Consider the following 12,227-nt stretch of genomic DNA (forward strand, 5'->3'; position numbering starts at 1 on the left):
CTGTGTGGCTGCTCCGTGCGCTGGAGCTAGGGCTTGGGCCTGCTGGGCTGTGATGCAGCAGCCGGGTCTGGGGCAGGAGCTCCCGGTGTGCAGATGAGAGGTGGTCTCCAACCAGCTCCGTGGGGCCTCCGGCTGCCAGCTGCCTCGACTACACCGTGTCTGGTTGTGGGTTTGGCTTGGTTGCTGCTGCGAGTTGCATTGCTTTGCTTTGGAGAACACCTGTGTGTGGCCTAAACCTGGGGACCACAAGTCACTGCTGGAACCTGGCAGTTGAGAGGGAGGGGGTCCTGGAAGCTCAGGGCCCTTCCTTCTCTCAGTCTCTCAGTCTCTTTCCTCTTCCTCCTTCTCTTTCTCTTCCGTCCCCCTCATGTACAGGGCGGGAAGTGGCCACCCAGAGCTCCAGGTTCTGTCTGCTCTATTCATACTAGCTGCAGGTTCAGCCCAGGAGCCCCTTCCCCAGCGACGCCCTCTGCTGGCAGGCCCTCGAACTTCTCTGCTCCGCCTTTGCCAACAGGGCCCTCTCTGCCCGGTGCCCCCTTCCTTCACCTGGCCTGCGAACCTGCCCCCTGGAGTGGATTTGCTGTGTCTTTCCCCAAAGATATGGCCACGTTCTAACCCCGGGGCTTTGAACATGACCTTAACTGGACAGAGGGCCTTTGTAGAGAGAATGAAGTTAAAGGTCTCAAGATGGGATGGTCCTGGATTTAGGGCACCCTAAATCCAACAACGGGTACGCTCATGAGAGAAAAAGGCAGTTCGGGACACAGAGACCCGGTGAAGCCCATGGAGGAAGGTGGCAGAGTCTGGAGCAAGGTGTCTGCAAGCCAAGGACGCCGACAACCGCGGGCAGCCGTGGGAGCCACAGGGGCAGCCTGGAGGAAAGCCCCTCGGCGTGGCCGGGAGACACCAACCCTGCCGCGTCTCCAGGACGGCAGAGGGCACATTTCTTTAGTTTTGTGCCACCCAGCATGTGGTCATCTGTCAGCAGCCACAGGAAATACCCAGAAATTAGCTCAGACACCCCCTCCTCCAAGAAGCACTTCCTGACTTTACGCCTCGACCAGACGTTGGCACTCAGCCGTGGTTTTCCCATGCCACTTCCCACAGCCCAGCAGGCCATGCCTCCTGCTCCAGCATGTCCCCTGAAGGGCAGGGACACAGTGGGGTCCAGCCCACAGCAGCCCCTCCAAGGGGAGTCCACAACCCAATAGTCTAAGCTGCCCCGAGAAGGTGGCTGCCATGGTGGGAGCAGGCAGCAGCTCACAGGTGCCCAGCAGCCGGCTTCTGTCTCAGGGCTGGCTTCTTTCATCTCCCACGAACTGGGCACCCACTCCCGGAGGTGAGCAAGAGAAGGCCTCCCTGGGGGTTACGGGCGTGGGCTTTCCTGCACTGTAGTCACGGGGCACGAACTCACTGCCTCCTCTTTAGATGAACATTCCGATCTCTGTGAGAACGCGCTTCTAGAAGAGACTCGGGGCGGGAAGTTAATACTGGCAGCTCAGATGGAAAAGGGCCAGGAAGAAATGTAGCAATGTCAGCATGACCAAGAAATAAAGGGGCTCTTTAATGAAGTCTAATAATTAGGCCAATTTTGGGGGGCTCTGGCTGCGTCTCTGGCAGGGCTGGACCAGCCCCCCGGGTCTGTCCATGACTTTCCAGCCTCCTGGTAACCCTAGTCGTTGGGGGGACCAGACACACCCAGAGCCCGTCTGACAGCCCTGCTCCGAGAAGCAAAGTCCTCTTGTCACCTGGGCCGCCTGCTCCCGGCGCGGTGGCACTGACCCCGGGCAGGCGGGGAGTAGCCACGGCCTCAGTTGCCTCTTTGATGTGGGAGAGAGAACCCCAGAGCGGGCATCTGGAGAAGGGGGCTGGCCTCCTCCTGTTCTAGAAGAACGGGAGAGTGAGGGGTGGGGCTGCAAAGTCCCCAGACCTGCCCCGCCAGTCCAGTCGCCTACCTGCCCATAGCCTTGGGCGAGTGGCTTCACCCTTCACGTCCCCACACTCATCCGTAAGTGGGAGGTGAGCCCCATAAGTGGGAGGTGAGCCCAGCCCTGGAGGAGGCGGCGGCCGGGAGGGAGTGTCTTGAGGAGGTGAAGGTCGGGCGTGTGGTGAGATGGCAGAATGCACGCTCATGTGCACACCTGCACACCCGTACACCTGCACACCCTCACCGCGATCATTTGAGGACGATCCACAGATCGCGGCTGTGCCAACCCCCGGTCTGCTTTCTTTTTATCTCTTCTTCTTTTTCTGTTTTTAGTTCTGTTATAGGGTGTGTGTACTCAGCAGAGAGACAGAGAGGGGGATGGCCATGCTCCAATCCCTTCTCTACTCTCAGAATGGAGTCACGTTCTCTCAGAGATAAGGCATGCAGCAAGTGCATCTGGCATGTTTTGCAAGCCACCGGGTCCAGGACTCAAACTGCAGAGCTGGCGATGTGGGATTCAGCACCTTAACCTCCATGCCACCTGCTGGCCCTCGTATGACTTTATATGCCATTCGGGAAGCACAGCCCACCAGGCTGGCCACATCTTCAGTGCTGGTGTCCAGAGGCGCCCTCAGGCACGGTTGCTCACGGACATCACCCCGCACTGTGCTTGTGCACACCTGAAGGGACCGAGCGAGGAGAGCGCGGAGGTTCCTAGGCGTCTTCATGGATCTACTCCTCGGGCCGCTGTCTGGCTCTGCGCTACCCGCATTCCAGTGTCCCCACCAGGTTCTCTCTGGGCCCCTGAGGGTGTTGGTGCCACAGCACTTCCCAGAGGACGGTGCCTGCATCTGGGAGCTTCCACCACGCTCTCACACCTACCTGCAGGCTGCGGCCTGGGGGCAGAGATGTGGGGAGGTGACAAAACAGGTGACACTCCCCGGGGAGTTTTTCCCCAGAGAAGGCCCACTCAAGCCCGGGAAGTGGGAGAGGGGACCGCCCTGCTCCAGGGACCCTACTGAGGTCATCCGGTGCAAACGCGTCTTTCCACTTGGGCTTAAACCAGAAGTCCTCGATGGCCATTTGTACCCTGGGGACTTGGGCCCTTTCTGGAGACATTATTGTCACAACCTCGGGGAGTGTGCTGTGGGCACCAGTGGTCTGGGCCAGGGGCCCCGCTCACGTCCTGTGTGGTTCCCCTGCAGAGAACGTCCACTCTCACCCTGCTGCGTCTGAGGACCCCAAGCCTGACCCAACAGGGACAGTGCTCCGGTCACGTGGAGATGTCCCCAGGACTGTCCAGAGAGTAAGCCCAAACCCCTCGGCGGCTCCCCCTCCCGCTCGCTTGCGCCCCTGCCCTGGGTGCCCTCTGCTCCCCAAGGGCAGAAGGCAGGCCTATCTCCCCTGCAGACCCTCACCTCACCGTCCAGCCTGGCGGCTTCAGCCAAGCCCGGGCCAGGGCCAGAGGAGAGGGGCCACCTGTGACTCAGGGGTGACTGTGGCTGTGACCCTGGCACACTGCAGAAATCACACGTGCTGCACGTCATGGCTGTGCCTGGAACCCGCGTCAGCCTCACTCTCCACCCGGAACTTATTTGTCGAGTACGGTCACTTCCTTGTCACAGTGAAAGCCAAAAGCCACCCCAGGCCCAGGTGGGGTGTCCTCTCTAGTGCTGACCAGTTTCTCTTATGAACCCCCCACACGTGCACCAAAACAAGAAGAAAACCATTGCTGAGTATTAGGGACACAGCGCAGCCCAGACATGGCACGCGTGAGTGAGCGCAGCTCCCGGTGCGGCCTCCACGTGACGCTCACTGACACGGCTCGGGGATGTGCGAATGTAGATTTGGGGGAAACAGAGTGCACGGGGGTGGGAGGCGCGGGGTGTGGGCACTTGGGGACTGTCTACAGAAGCCCATTTTGGATTTAAAAGGTGAAACCTATCAAACGACGAATTCCAGTCACCCCTGGGCTGTTTTGCAAGGGACGGGTCACTGGCTGGATTCGGTCATTACCCCACGAGACTGTGAGTGTGTGTTTGTGCAGACACTGTTGACATTTGGATTGTGTAGCAGACGCCCCTGGGCTGCACCCGCGTCCCTTTGGGTCCACTTGTACCTTTCCCACCTCAGCGGAGAAGGGAACGAACACCCCCAACCCCAACCCACCCCCTGCTCCATCAGAGACAGGAACTAGAAGCATTACAAATCCTCCTTCTCCTTGCCCAGCCCTGATGGGGCCGACTCCACAGTGTGACTCGGCCACTACATCATTTAGAAAAGTAATGTGGGGTCCTCTTGTTCAGAAATTTCTAAGAGCATCAAGTTGGGGACAGCAGATCATTAAAGCAAGCATGGGGCCACCCCAGTGACCACACGGGCTCACACCTTCTGCTGCCCCTCCTGCCAGTGACACCCTCCCTGTCCCCCACCCCAGGACCGGTCAGTGAGGAAGCTCTCCCAGCCACCAGGCGAACACTTGCCGGAGTCGCCCTCCCCCCAGTGGCACGCTGGCTTCACACCTCCCATTGGAGGCCATCAGGTGGGGACTGGCCTGTGGTTCAGTGGCTAAGGGAGCCAGCTCCCACATGGCTGACCATGGTTTGAATCCCAGCCCTGGTTGCTGGAAAACGCCAAGCCCATGTGGATGTGTGCCCCAACTCCTAATGAGATAGAGAAGGCATTGCGGCGTGACCATAGGGGTGACTTTAGGGGTGCTTCTCCTTCTCTCCTTCCCCTTTTCTGGTGAGTGCATACCTCCCTGGTTAAAAAAAAAAAGGAAAGAGAAGATGGTCAGATGACCAGATGGTCAGATGGCCAGACTGAGTCATGCGTGAGCAGGGACGTTTATTTCCATGTATGACGCGAGAATTGACTTTGAAAACACCTGGATGGCACATACTTCCCAGAGTCAGGCCTGGAAGAAAGCTGTGAGAACAACGCAGTCCTGGAGAGGGCTTTCGGAATGCTCACGGCAGCTCCCGGCCTGGGAGAGACGTCGCAGCACGGCAGGTCAGGGCTGGCTCCCGGGACGGTGAACCGGGCACAGGGCTGTGCAGTGGCTCCCACGGTCTCAGTCCCCACTAGCAGGAGGCCAGGGGGCATTGAGGCCAGGCGCCCTGACTCCAGGAGCCCCGAGTGAGCTGAGTGTCACTCGCGAGGCCAGATGTTTCCACCCGTTGTTTGCAAATCGTAGCGGAGAGTGAGGAACTTCTCGCACAGGAGCTGAAAGGAAACAAAGACAATGCATCCGACCGCTACGAGGGCAGAGCTGGGGTTGGAGACCTTGCTCGTCCCCCACCCCAAACACCAGGCCGGTGTTCCCACCCGGAAACATCCTTAATCCCCTCGGGAGTCCTCCGGGGCCTCGGCTTGCTCAGTTCCTGACTTTCCCTCTGTCAGCCCATTTGTAGATGAGGAAACTGAGTCTTGGAGAGCCGGAGTTTGCCAAGATCAGACGACGGCAGATCGAGAATTTAGACCCAGGCCTGGCTGGTTCCGGAGTCTGTGCTTCCGGAAACCATCCTTAACCGTCTTCTCCAAGGTCGTTCTTTCCACTGTGAAGCCGAGGCGGATGGTGATGCAGTGAGAAAATGAGGTGCTCCGTGAGGCACTTCCACACGGGAGGTTCCCAGTTCAAACCCAGAGACCTCCCTGAGTGTGCTGGGCACACACCCGCCCGGATCCAGGGCCGAGGCTGGGGTGGACCAGGGCCTGGGGCAGCGGGGTGCCACCTCCCTCTCAGTCTCTCTTTCTCGTGGAGGAAATGAATATATAAACTTAAAAAAAATTGGTAGCCTCAGTTATACCGGCCTTGGTCGGGGCCGCTTCTGTCACCAGCAGGTAATAGACACGCTGGCCGGGGTCCCAGCCGATGTCTGTCTTTCAAGGACACCCTGGGGGCGCCGCCTGCTGTCAAGGGCTTTTACTGCCCTGCACGGTCAGGCTTTCCCGGGCGGCTCTCGGGTTGCCGCGAGCCCACAGCCCCTCGCACCCGCTTCTCAGTGCGAGCGGAGCCTGGCCTGACCGCTGACTCCTCTGGGCCGCCTCCCGCTGTCCAGTGCCCACCCCAGGGGCCTCCCTTTGGCTCCTCAAAGCCAAGGTCTTTTCCACCTTGGGAATTTGCTCTTTTAGCTCCTTCTGCCCAGACACCCCGTTTCCAGGCCTCCCCGTCTCAGGGTGGCTCAGATGTCCCCTCTTCACGCTTTCTGTGACCTCTCAGCCCACGCCCTTTACTCCGTACCCCTCTGCGGCTGCACACATCCCACACTGACTGCGTCCTGGCATTCCCTGCCGCTCTGGTTGGCCTGCCTGGTGTTCTCATTCAGATGGGACCCCCCACAAGAGTGCGGACTTCTCACTGCATTACCCCAAGATGCCTGGCATCAGCAGACACCCCGAATTGCTGTGGGGTGACCGAGTGCCCTGTCACACCTCTCAGACAGTGGGAATTTGACGCAGCAGAGAGAGATAGGCTCTGGGACCCGGGGCACCGGCTGCCTGTCCTTGCTTAATGCAGGCAAGGGACTGGCAAGTCACGCCCGGGTTGGCCCTGGGCAGGGTGCGAGGGTGAGCAGGCCTCCACTTCTGATCACTCACAAAGCCTGCTCTGTTCCCAGGGCGCCCTTGGGGCAGGGAGCTGGGTGACTCCAGTAGGTCGCTTGCTCGGGGGTGGGGGGGGGAGCGTTGGCGGGCGTCATGGTGACCCCAGTCCATACCTAAGTGCAGGCTTACGCCCTCTCCCTCACCTGCTGCCTCTGCTTACTGGAAGTGTCCCTGCTGTCCCTTCCCAGGTTCTGCCACATTCTTGGAGTCACCGTCTGCAGAAAGAGCAGAGCTCTGTCAGGGCAGGGCTGGCTGACCCGCTCCAGGGCTTCCCACGGCCGCCAGCCATTCCCAAACTCGTCCCCTACCTCCGCCCTCCACCGTCGTGGTCTGGCTCGTGTGCCTCTCCTCCACGTGAGGTCCCTCATGCCTTCTCTTCCCCGGCCCTGTCGGCCTCCTGCCCTCCCTGCCTGTAACGCAGCTGCCTGGTCACTCCGGCTCTGGCCTTTGCACACGCGCTGCTCCCCGGCCTGTCTCCTACCTGCCAGGCTCAGCTCTCAGGACCCCCGGCAGGAAGCCCTGTGTGAAGACCGTCTCAGGCGTCCTCACATGAAACAACCTTTCAGGCTTGACTGCTGTCTGAGTCTCCCTCTTAATATTCGCGACCAGACCTGTCGTGTTCACAGATGTCGCCCCAAGCCCCAGCGCAGTGGTGAGCAGTTCTTGGTCGTGTGTGTGTGCGTGTGTGTGTATTTAAGTTTACTGTAGGATGTGAGAAAACACCTCTTGGGGGATGGCCATGCTGCAACCCCTTCTCCATCCTCCTGTCAGGATTTTGGGCACGCATGCACACACGCCTGGCACGTTTTTGAACTCTAGGTCCAGCTGTGTAGTTGGCCACATGGGATCCAGCTGCCTTAACCACCACGCCACAGACTGATCCACGCGGTGAACTCTTGGTAAGGTACGTGGGACAGAGAGGAGTGATGGGTAGAAAGAAGGACAGACGACCAGCTAGACAAATGGAGGGAGGGACGGAGGGAGGGGTAGCCGAATGGAGGGAGGTTTAGCTAGATGGGTGGAAGATGGTGGTGGCCACGTGTCCAAGCCCTGAATGAGAATAGCAGGGACCCAGGCACGGCCGGGCCCTGGTCCCGACGTTCACGCGGCTCTGTGTTTGCTGTGAGCCCCTCGCCACAGAAAGGGCTCCTCCTTTCTCAACCCCGCTTCTCATTTCATCCCCTGAATCTCAGCCCTGGGCTTTGCTTTTCTTCTTCCCCCGAAAGATGCTCACCACCCTTTTCTGTGCCCTTGCAGAGAAAGAAGGGCGGCCTCTCTCTCACCTGGATATTCCTTGTAAAATTCTTGCTGTAGGAATTGCCCGTCTGGAAAACAAGCGAGAAGGAGGTCAGGGCTGGCTTCCTGATTATGCTGAGGAGCTCTTTTTGGTTTTCACTCTCACTGTCTCACGAGCGTACCGTGGACTTTTCCAGAGGCCACGTGAGGCATAGTCACAGCCAACCCCACCCAGCAGGCAGGAGAATTTCACTCAACTCACGGAGCAGAGGAAGTTGCAAAACAACAGAAAACGCAGAGCAACGCCACTATTCTCACTGCATTTTTGGGTGGGAAAATATAGTTATTTTAAATCATATTTTCTGGAACCAGCAGATAGCGTAGTGGCTATGTCGCTGGACTCCCACGTAGTCGACCACAGTTTGAGTCCCAGACCTGGTGGCTTAAAACTCACACCGGGCGCGTGTGCGTGCGTGCCCAAGATCCTGAGAGGAGAATGGAAGAGAAGGGATTGTGGTTTGGCCATCCCCCCTGGAGGGTGATTTCTTGCTTTCTGTCTCTCTGTCTCTCTCTGTCTTTCTGGCGAGCGCACGTACTCTGTAGCAAAAATCTCTCCAAATAATAATAATAATGTTTTCCTTTCCTTTCTGTTCAACATGTAGTAGATTTATCATTGTTATTATTTATTTATTTTGTAGAGATTTTTGCTATAGGATGCATGCACTTGCCAGAGAGACAGAGACACAAAGTGAGAAATCACCCCCCAGGGGGATGGCCATGCCACAATCCCTTCCCTTCTGTTCTCCTTCCGGGATTTTGGGCATGTATGCACATGCGCCTGGTGTGAGTTTGAAGCCACTGGGTCCAGGACTCGAACCACGGTCGACTACTTGGGAGTCCAGCAACTTAAGCGCTACACCATCTGCTGACCCTATCGTTGTTACTTCTAAATGAATTCATACGTCCATGTTTTCAGCATCCCAGCTGTGGTTTCTGACCCATGTCATAGCTGTAACCTAAATAAAGGGAAGCTGCTGGGGCCTCCCCAGTATTTCTATGGGCAAAGGGATATGGAGAGCAAAAGGTTTGGGAGCCACTGTCTTCACAAATGCAGTCAGCCGTTTCCACGTCACAGTGCGGTCCCAGCTGTGGGCACTGGCTGGCCAGTGGAGGATCCAGACCGTGGATCCTCCCTCTTCCTGAGACGGAGCCCACAGCGGCGTACACTCGTGAGGGCCTACCGCGGGCCTGGCCATTCTACACACTGCCCAGGCATTTTCTCACTCGAGCCTGGTAACTACTCCACGAAGTAACTGCCACCTTACGGGGGAAGAACCCGAGGCTAAGGAAGGTTGAGCACTTGCCCAAGACCACAAGGAGCTAGGAACGAGGCTGCGGCTTCGAACCTGTTTGGTGGCTCTTTTTTTTTTTGTAATCGCCAGAGGGTGCTCACGGAGAGTGGGAGAGGAAGAGGGGAAAGCACCCTCCATGGGCCGTGGCCACATCGTAACCCTCTCCCCTTCACGCGCATGCACCCTGTGTGCTTTTCAAGCTGCCGGGACCAGGATTCGAACCGTGATCAGGCCATGTGGGAGCCAGGTCCTTTAACCACAGGTCATAGGGCCAGCCTGGCCTGTGGTTCTGAGTGCACTCCCACCCGTGCGACACCTCCTCTTGGTCACACTTTTCTTGCAGGTTCGCCAGCGTTCATCCAGCCGGTGTCCTCGGGTGGCCTTCCCGGTTCTCGGGGTCATATAACTGAGCGCGGAGGGTCGGGGGAAGCGGTGAAGCGTGGGAGGAGATGGCTCCGGAGTCTGTGAGAGCAGCTGAAAGCATCCGAGGAGTGGGGAGGTCTGGGAAGCCGGCCTTGGGCAAAGACGACGCCGTCTCGGGCACCCTGCTCTCCCGTCTAACTGCTCATGGACACATCGCACAGGCTTCCGGGCCGAGCTGGCACTGAAACAGAACCACCCTGAGTCACCACGCTCTGCACACTGTCCATGGTGACCCCGCCTCCGCCCATGGACCTGTCATTGGGGGCATGACATGGGGACCATCGGAGGGCCACCAGAAATGTGTGTTGTCCTTGCCAGCCAGCGTTGAGTTCTGGGGAAAAATAGCCTTCCTTCTTGCCCCGTTCCCAAGAGGGCTGCTCCCTCGTGGGGGCCGTTGGGATGACTATAGATCCTAGCCACCTGCGTCCTCGGCTCACCGGGACGCTAACCTCACATGGTGGCCGGAACACACGGGTGGCATGACAAGCTCGGGCCAGGCCTCCTTATTTCAGAGTGACAGGTCCACGGAACACCTAACTTGACCTGTAGCTCTCCTTGGGGAAAGGCTGTCTCCTCTGTGGTCTGGCGGGCTGGTCTGCCTTGGGTTCGCATCCACAGCCGGCACCCCTGGCCACCTGTAGCGCCGCGTGGGTCTCGAGACACGCGTGGTGGAAGGAAGAGTGAAGATGCTGCTCTGTGCGTGCGAGGGGACAGACGTGGCCTTGGGTGAGTGCGTTTACTCCTCGGGTAGCCCAGTCCACGGGGAAGGACAGCCAGCCCTGGAAGGGTTAGGTGGTTTGCCACACACAGCAGTAAGGTCCCCATGGCACGGGCACCACGGTCATCCGCCTGGAGGTCTTGCCCTGCATCCCCAGCCCTACCAACCGCAGGTGAATGCAGGGGAGGCAACCACGCAGTGCGAATCTTTGTATGCTTCTCCAAGCTCAGGGTTCATCCCAGGAGCAGTTCCCGGGCAGCTGCCCCCTCAGAACTGTGCTATCTGCAGTCATGGTGGAAGTGCAGATGCTTTATCTCTGGGCCTTCTCGAAGCCTTAGAGAAATGAATGCCCAGGTCAGCGAGGAAAGGCGTCCTGGCGGATCACGGGCCCTGACACATGCTTGGGCACAGGGACTCTCGGCTGAGGGGCCCGTCCTTGGCCACGAGGGCTCAGAGGAGAGAGGCGGGGACACGGGCCTCTGGGCATGTGGTCTCAGTCCGACTGAGCTCGTTTCTGACAAGGTGAGGCCAGAGCTCTCTGAAGGTCCAGGTTCTTGGCTGGTCACATCTTTTCCAAACTCCACATCAAAACGTGAGTCCAGGTCTCCCCACCGAAGGCCTGCATGGGCTCGAGCTGGTTTTAGGCGCCCAGGAGCTTCCCTCCTTGGAAGAAGGACGTGAACGAAGGCATGCCCCCCAAGCTGTTCATCGCCTCCTCTCTGAAGACAGCACCGTTCGAGTCCCCCGGAGAGTCCTGGCAGAAGCCCTGGAAAGTCGGGGACTCTCACACACGCCAGAGTCCGCACAGCGCAGACAGATGTGCAGAGGGAAGCGTGACGCCCGGTGTTCACCGCCAGCCCCGCCCCGGGCCTGCACATGCGCCATGTCAGTGAGGGAACGCCATCGTACAGGTGAAGAAGCTGAGGCCCCGAGGCCTGAGGTTGACCCCAGGTCACCCAGCTGTGAAGTGGCAGTGACGGGACATGCATCCAGCCTGCCGACTCCAGAGCCCAGGCCACATGCCAACGTGGGGGCAGGGGATGATGGGGGTGTGAAAGAAAGAGCCAGGCAAGGGGAGAGGGAGCTCTCTGCTGGCTCTGGGGTGCCCAGGGACAGTCTCTGGGGCAGGTCTTGGCATGGGGGAGGTTATAGGGAGGGTAGGGCTAGGGCAGGGGCAGGAACGGGGCGGGGCACCCACACTCACCTGCTTGCTGGCGCTGCTTGACGCACTGCCCGTGGTTGGGGACGCCCTTGGCCATGTCACCTGGGCTCAGGATGTGGCACTCGTAGCCTGTGGGGCAGAGCAGTGGCTCCGCCCCGTCCTCAGTGGTGCTGCAGGCCACTACTGTGGGGGACAGCCGGGGCATCAGCACGGGCCTGGGCTGGGTGCAGAGAGCACACCTGGCCCGGACCCCGCGGCTGCGCCATGGGCCTTGTTCCCAGGGGCATGCAAGTGCAGGCACACGCACAGAAGCCTTGGGAAGTCTCATGATCCCAAACATGCCCTCACATGCACAGGGACATGCATGTACGCATCCACAGCACATCCTGAGACAAGCAGCCATGCACGGGCTATAATCACATGCACATGCGGTCACTGACACTCAGACCCACGCCCACGGGCTGTCGCACACCTCCACACAGACACGGGTACTCAGCCATGTGCCACATGCACAGCTCAGCCCGTAGCAGAGTCACCCATGGGAGGGTGGAGGGTCGCGAGCACGGCTGTGCACACGTGTGCACACTCACCCGGCCTGCACCTGAGTGCCGTTCCTTTCAGGAACTGCGCCCCATCCCGCCTCCCAAACAGGCCTCCTCAGGGGAGGCAGAGAGCCCCTATTATGATCGTGAGTGTGGGGGTCTGAAACCCGCCCCAAGGCCCCACCCCCAATTTCCGCCCAGGAAGGAGGTCTCGTTCTTAGGGACTGGGAGAAGCTGGGAAGGCCCGCCATAACCCTGAGAG

The 12,227-nt window shown here is 59.2% G+C and overlaps 1 protein-coding gene across 1 annotated transcript in view; it reads right to left on the bottom strand.

The window, feature by feature from the left end:
• Window positions 1-4,757: 4,757 nt before the first annotated feature.
• Window positions 4,758-12,227, bottom strand: part of WFDC1 (WAP four-disulfide core domain 1) — a 22,998-nt gene continuing 15,528 nt past the window's right edge. The window contains exons 4-7 of the mRNA XM_027773448.1: window positions 11,466-11,606; window positions 7,816-7,857; window positions 6,676-6,747; window positions 4,758-5,152 (exon numbers count right to left, since the gene is read on the bottom strand). Of these exons, the coding sequence (XP_027629249.1) occupies window positions 6,689-6,747; window positions 7,816-7,857; window positions 11,466-11,606 (242 nt within the window). The 3' untranslated portion in view covers window positions 4,758-5,152; window positions 6,676-6,688. The remainder of the gene's footprint in view (window positions 5,153-6,675; window positions 6,748-7,815; window positions 7,858-11,465; window positions 11,607-12,227) is intronic.

The sequence above is a fragment of the Tupaia chinensis genome, unplaced genomic scaffold (assembly GCF_000334495.1).
Source record: "Tupaia chinensis unplaced genomic scaffold, TupChi_1.0 Scaffold000355_1, whole genome shotgun sequence".
Taxonomy (NCBI): Eukaryota; Metazoa; Chordata; class Mammalia; order Scandentia; family Tupaiidae; genus Tupaia; species Tupaia belangeri.